Raw genomic sequence first — 7,297 nt, 5'->3', positions numbered from 1 at the left:
AAATAGGGCACTAATCTTAATAATATATATTTTGGACACTTCATCTATCAAAATGTGAGATTTTGGTCATTTTATCATGAGAGTAGTTATGGTTAGAGTTGTTTAAGTTCGATTTAGTGTAAAACTAATTGATTAATTTAGTTATGAGCTACTCTTCTTTTATCGAAGTTTATTTGGTAATATAGATTATGTTGTCATAATAATTACTAGTATGATTTCTAATAACCTGTATGCAATCCTATTTTCAGAGGTTTAAATTGATTTTCTATTAAAACTCTTAAACGATACAAAGTTTTGAAATATTTATTTTTACATTTTTTCAAAAAATAAAGGTTTTAAATAATTTTTGTGTTCGTAACACCAGATTCAGAGTCCCGCATCTGAGAGATGTTAGAGTTATATTCAGCACCTAAAACGTGAGTCATGATTAATTTGGATCAAATATAACATAATAGTTCTTAATAAAATCTAAATTAGGATAGTCCGATCTAGAAGAATAATTTGAATATATGTCATCTTTGAATTTAGGAATAGAGGTAATTGTAATTCTCACCCCCGCGACTTTAATTTTAAAAAAAAAATGTATAGCAAGACTTAATAAAAAAAAAACATATGCACCCCAAAATTCACTATTACAGAAAATACTTTTTGCAACGTACTTTTTGTGTTGTATTTATTAAAAATCGTCGCGCAACTCTTTTTCTAGCATCGGTTTAAGTATCCACACATATAATGAATTTTTTTGATTTATAGCGACGGTTCTTCAAATAACCGACACTGTGTTTTACGTCGGTCAACAATAGCCACCGCTTAAAAGGAGTTTTCTGTGTCGATTTACGGGACACCAAGACTGTACATTTTCTGCAGTGGTTCACGAAATAAGGACGCTATAGATCTATAGTTTCTAGCATCGCCAGACAATTATCCAGTGTAATAGAATGTTTTTATAAATTATTTAAAAATCTAAAAAATAGTTATTGTATATTTGTTCCATCGGGTTTATGGCTGATTTTAGTCAAAAATCACCATATTTGCTTACACCAGTTTGCTCTCGACAAAATCAATTTGCAATACCCTTGACAAAAACCAATTGCTCTCTTAGTCTGCTCAATCTCTCAATTTGCAAGACCGTCAATTTATATTTAACATATGAAGTACTGCTGTTTAAAAATAACTTGAAAAAAACCAGACAAGAATGTATATTATGTAATGCTTGTATTAATTTTTGTATGTGCCACCAAGAGAATTTACATCCCTGACATATGGAGTAATGTTTATCTCAAGCAGTCCCAAAGCTGCAGGCAACATGCTCCTGGGTAACGAGGCTGAGACGATCTTGCATGACTTCCAACGATTGGTAAGGAGGAAAGCACAACCGATAGAAGCACGTCTGAGAAGTTGGAAGGCGATTGCACGTCTCGTTCACCTTGTAAATGTATAGCCTGGAAGTTAAGCCACCAAAACCTTCTACAGGTAGATTCTTCAGCGACGTCCAAAAGAATAGTAGAGCTTTTCTCTGCCCTGCTGACATACTCGCCACAGTCTGTGATTTAAGATGGGTGATTCTTAATAATGTAATATCATACCTAGTGCATTGTACACAGCTAGTTGAAAGGATAAGTAGATAACTCATTAGAACTTGCATAATACTCCCTCTGTTAGAATATAATAGTCGTTTGACTTATTTTTCACGTATTTTTAAAAGTTTTGACCGCGCACTTAGAAATGTTATTTTTAAAATTTTCTTTTCGTGAACAAAAATATGTGAGTCATATTTTTATTTACAAAAAGAAATTTTTAAAAATAATATTTCTAAGTGTACTGTCAAAACTTTTAGAACTACGTAAAAAAAAGTAAAACTACTGTTATATCCAAACAGAAGGAGTATTAATTAGGATCACGTCATAGAATATATAATAAGAGTAGGTATTACTGACTCATACCTCCCAGAACCAAGATATCTGAGGATCAGTTTCCTCATAGCCATTGTAATCAGTGTGAGACTTCCAATCCTCAACACATAGAGGTCTTTCACTGCCATACAGCATCCAATCAAAATCTTCAAGTTCTAAGCATTGGAAAAATGATTCACGGAGCCTGTCCGAATTCATGATATCGTCAAACCCTTGAGTAAACTGAGCTACCTGATCCTTAACAGAATCAACAAAGTGATATTGAACAAGCCGAGCAACATAGTTTACTCTATTTTTACTATTCACGGAAATATTTTTTCCATCAGGCAAGAGCTCCACAATATTTTTGGATCCAAAGTTGTCTGCTTCGACAATAAAAGTTAAAGCTAGAGCATCTTGATCAACTTCATCTGGATCCATTTCCAAAATTCGCTTGCAACTACTGTAGAAGACTGGATCTGTATCCCGTATGTCTTCCACAGAAACTTTCTTTCCGGCCAGTTGTTGAAAAAATACTCTATCAAAGACAATGCCAACCTGAACTTTGCGAATTAAGGCCAATGCAATTACTCTTCCAGCAAACTTGAAGTATTCTAGGTGCAATGGATCCACCCTAGACACTGCAAATTCGGACGAGTCATTAATTTAAAAAATTGAATTTATCAGAGAATAACCAGGGAGGAATTCAAGGGGAGAATATGGGGTGAGGTATAAAATTTTTAAAATACTAATGTTGAAAGCAATCACTATATCAAACACCAGGGCAAAATATATTAAAGTCACCCATACGATTCATACTCGCAGAAGCATAAACAAAATATAACTTCTATGAATCATATATAGGGCAAAGTAGAATGACAAAAGCACCAAGCTGATTACCTGAATTCGGAAAAAACCTTCTACGATCATTTGGACAAGCTACAAAGAGGGCATTTCGAGGGTCAAATATGGCTTGACAAACTAAGACAAACCACTCCCTCTGAACACCAGGGCCAGTAGCTTCCTCATCTTTAAACTGCAAATCTAAACTAGCTCGAAGTGTTTCAGCCTCAGAGTGTGCAATGTATTCAAAAGAGTCCTCCAACAATCGTGATCTGTCAATAAGCATGATCTCTTGGATCAGGTTGTTATCCTCATCACTAACTCGTGCAAGTAACATCATTGCCAAATGCCTTCTGCACTCAAAATTTGTCACCTCTTTATGCACCGAAATCCATTCATAATCATCCTCCTTGCTAGCATATTTAATAATTAAATAGCAGAAAGAAAGCTTCCTATTCCTCAAAGTTGTCCAAAACTGTTTTGCTAAGTCTGGGAAGTGCTTAGACATATTATTCAGCTCCATTATGATTGCAACATACTGGTAGCACCCAAGATTTTCACTCTTAGTCGGCAATAACTTCTCCAGTTCTTCAAGACATGAATCCATCTTGTTCAGCAGCCTAAAGAAAGTCTCAACCATGATACTAAATTCTTGATAAGGACCATCCTGAGATACCTTTCTGTATCGAAACTCAAAGAATAGCTCCTCTGTAATAAATGTTTCTACAGGCATCAGAAAGTTTTTGAGATAGACAACCTCAGTCAATAAAGGATGTGAGGGACTCATCCTTGTATCCGGTTCTATACCAGCATCCATAGAATGAACTATCTCATCGGCAGCCTCTGCAACAAAAGTTTGCATGTCTTTTATAAAATTAACAAGATAAGCATAGCCAGCTCCATTCGGTGCAGTCTTCATCTCGGTACATTTGACCATGTCACTAAGACATCTTCGGCACGTGTTAAACATAGCATCGTTGCGGTAATATGGCATCCCACGCAACGCCTTGCAAATCTCTAAATACATTGGTATACATTGTAGGGAGAGATGTCGAGGCAGTAAAGAAATTAACGTAATCAACTCTTGAATCAACTCATTGCCAAATATCATATTTTGAGGAGACATATATAACATTGCTAAAGAAGCTGGTACATGAGAACAACAAAATACCTGCAGATAATGACCGAAATAATTATCATTATCCTTCGGCAGAAAATCTCCGAAATAATCAGATAAGTTTCTTCTAATCACGCGACGTGCTTCTCTATCCCAAGCTTCATTCCCCGAATTTCTTTTACACAATCTCCAAATCAATGAAACAATCTCATCAACTAACTGTTGAGCTTTGACAAGACGAGTACTCCGCATGACTCCAACCAACTGTAGCACAGCATCATTTTCTACACAACATTCCCCCAGGGTTTGCTCCGGGTAAATCTGCTTGCTCTTATAAATTAACATCTGCACGTTCGATGGAATTCCAGCTTTCGATTGTATCAAATCAAGAACGTACCCAATCGTATCGTTAACATCCGCTCGAATAACTAATGTGTTCATTCCAGAAAACAATCTTACAAGGAACTGTAGGCTAGAGTGCGATTTCGATGACTCAGCCGAACACGCTGCTGATCGAGCACCGGAGACGGAGTTGATAACGTCAGATCTCATTGTAACGGCGGAAGAGGAACTCACACCATCATCGACACGGGTATAAGCATCCAATTTGTGTTTGCAGGAATCGATTAGAGACATTTGGTGTGTTCAATATCGAAGACAGAATTTTAGAGATGACCGACCGTATAAATTAAGAGTCGCCGGAGAGAAAAATCCTTCTCGGCTTTCAGAAATCCTGCTCTTATAAGTTAATATTACTCTCGTCGTATTTTAATATTTCTAGACATTAAATTCTAGTTACGTGTTTCATATTAAAAATAGCAAAACGGTTATCAGCTGTATCCGTAGAATGAAGATACCATTTTCTTAATATGAGAAATAATCACGATTCTGTGTGCGTTATCTCCAAATTTTGATTTTTCATATCTATCCAATTTTGTATTTTTTCACAATGTTATATCGATAATTTTATTCACTACTTCATCTTCCTCCGCTATCTCTAATTTGTATGTGGGTTCATAATCTATATCGGTTGCCTGCATCGGTTGTTTTAAATTTGGAATGTTCAAAAGTTTGATAATTAACAATACTTCTCGGTTTTCATAACTATAGAATTCTTCGCATTTTTTGTTGTTGAATAAATTTCAACCAATTTCCGAAACCTTGTCGAAAATTTAATATGACTCTTGTCGTATTTTAAGATAGTGCCGGATATAAATTTTTATTACGTGTTTCATATTTATGATAGCCAAACAGTTATTAGATAAATCTGTAGGTGCAAATACTATTTTTTAACATGAGATGTAATTACAATTACGCACTACAAAGTTTAATATCACTGCTAATTTTTGAAATTTTGTCCAAAGTTTAATATCACTCTTGTCGTATTTTGAGATACTGCTAGATATTAAAATCTAATTATTACGTGTTTTATGTTTCATATTTATGATGGCAAAACAGTTATCCGGTAGATCTGCAGAATGGAGATATTATATTTTAATATGTGAAATAATTACGATCGGTGTAGGTGTTGGATTTTTCCACCCCTACACCGATCGTAATTATTTCACATATTAAAATATAATATCTCCATTCTGCAGATCTACCGGATAACTGTTTTGCCATCATAAATATGAAACATAAAACACGTAATAATTAGAATTTAATATCTATCAGTATCTCAAAATACGACAAAAGTGATATTAAACTTTGAAAAAAATTTCAAAAACTGGTAGTGATATTAAACTTTGTAGTGCGTTATTGTAATTATATCTCATGTTAAAAAAATAGTATTTGCACCTACAGATATACCTAATAAATGTTTGACTATCATAAATATGAAACACGTAATAAGAATTTATATCCCGCACTATCTTAAAATACGACAAGAGTCATATAAAATTTTCGACAAGGTTTCGGAAATTGGTTGAAATTTATTCAACAACAAACAATCCGAAGAATTCGATAGTTCTGAAAACCGAGAGGTATTGTTAATTACCAAACATTTGAACATTTCAAATTTAAAAAATCGATGTAGGCAACTGACATAGATATGAACCCACAGACAAATAAGAGATAGCGGAGGAAGATGAAGTAGTGAATAAAATTATCGATATAATATTGTAAAAGAATACAAAATTGGATAAATATAAAAAATCAAAATTTAGAGATAACGCACACGGAAGCATGATTATTTCTCATATTTAACATGGTATCTTCATTCTACATATACAGCTGATAACCGTTTTGCTATTTTTTAATTTGAAACACGTAACTAGAATTTAATGTCTAAAAATATATTAAAATACGACGAGAGTAATATTAACTTATAAGAGCAGGATTTATGAAAGCCGAGAAGGATTTTTCTCTCCGGCAGCTCTTAATTTATACAGTCAGTCATCTCTATAATATTGTCTTCGATATTGAACACAAAATGTCTCTAATCGATTCCTGCAAACGCAAATTAGACGCTTATACGTCGATGATGGTGTGAGTTCCTCTTCCTCCATTAGAACGAGAACTGACGGTATCAACTCTGTCTCCCGTGCTCTCGATCAGCAGCGTGTTCTGCTGAGTCGTCGAAATCGAACTCTAGCCTACTGACGTTCCTTGTAAGATTGTTTTCGGGAAATAAAACATTAGTTATTCGAGCTGATGTTAACGACACGATTGAGTATATTCTTGATTTCATACAATCGAAAGCTGGAATATCGTCGAACGTGCAGCTGTTAATTTATAAGAGTAAGCAGCTTTACCCCGAGCTAACATACCCCGGGGGATAATATTGTTGCGGTAATATGTCATTGCACGCAACGCCTTGCAAATCTCTAAAAATATAGGGATATATTGTTGGGAGATATTTCGAGTCAGCAAAAAAATCAACATATATAATCAACTCCTCACAAAATATCATATGATATATAGACATATATAACATTGTTAAAGCAGCTGGTGCACCGGAATACGAAAATACCTGCAAATGCCCTATATAGAGCCATGTCATCATCACTCGGCAGCAAATCAGTGAAATAATGAGTCAGGTTTCTTCTAATCAGGTAACGTGCTTCACTGTCCCAAGATTCGTTCCCCGAATTCCGTTTAGACAATCTCCAAATCAAAGAAAAAATCTCATCAGCTAACTGTCGAGCTTTCACAAGAGGCCGAATTCCCCTAGGGTTTGCTCCGGGTAAAGCTGCTTGCTCATATAAATTGACGGCTGCACGTTCGATGGAATTCCAGCTTTCGATTGTATCAAATCGAATAATTAATGTTTTCATTTCAGAAAACAATCTTACAAGGAAATGTATGGTAGGGTTTGATTTCGATGGCTCAGAAGAAGTGGAGCCGTGGGCGGCATAATTTTCCAATTAGGGTTTGCAGATGAGCGATATTGTGTGTGTAAGAATGAACAATTTAGAGACGGCTGATATGAATAATTTTGGAGCTC

General features: G+C 34.9%; 1 protein-coding gene across 1 annotated transcript; it reads right to left on the bottom strand.

Moving 5' to 3' along the window:
- Positions 1–1,184: 1,184 nt before the first annotated feature.
- LOC135149684 (E3 ubiquitin-protein ligase UPL5-like) lies at positions 1,185–4,488 on the bottom strand. Its single transcript, XM_064085482.1, has 3 exons — positions 2,793–4,488; positions 1,944–2,533; positions 1,185–1,543 (listed from the first exon to the last, which is right to left on the bottom strand). Exons 1-3 carry the CDS (start codon positions 4,486–4,488, stop codon positions 1,280–1,282), a joined length of 2,550 nt encoding a protein of 849 aa, XP_063941552.1. The 3' UTR covers positions 1,185–1,279.
- Between the last annotated feature and the right edge of the window lie 2,809 nt (positions 4,489–7,297).

Source organism: Daucus carota, chromosome 9 (assembly GCF_001625215.2).
Source record: "Daucus carota subsp. sativus chromosome 9, DH1 v3.0, whole genome shotgun sequence".
Lineage (NCBI taxonomy): Eukaryota > Viridiplantae > Streptophyta > Magnoliopsida > Apiales > Apiaceae > Daucus > Daucus carota.
Note: the sequence above shows the minus strand (reverse complement) of the source record. Positions and strands in the feature narration are given on the sequence as shown.

Bases quoted from the DNA above. Each gene is read 5' to 3' on its own strand.
- LOC135149684 (XM_064085482.1), bottom strand. From the start codon at position 4,488: ATGTCTCTAATCGATTCCTGCAAACACAAATTGGATGCTTATACCCGT. The intron at 2,534-2,792 runs GTAATCAGCTTG...CCGAATTTGCAG, and splicing joins AAGGTTTTTTCCGAATTCAG to TGTCTAGGGTGGATCCATTG. The intron at 1,544-1,943 runs GTATGAGTCAGT...CTTAAATCACAG, and splicing joins AGATATCTTGGTTCTGGGAG to ACTGTGGCGAGTATGTCAGC.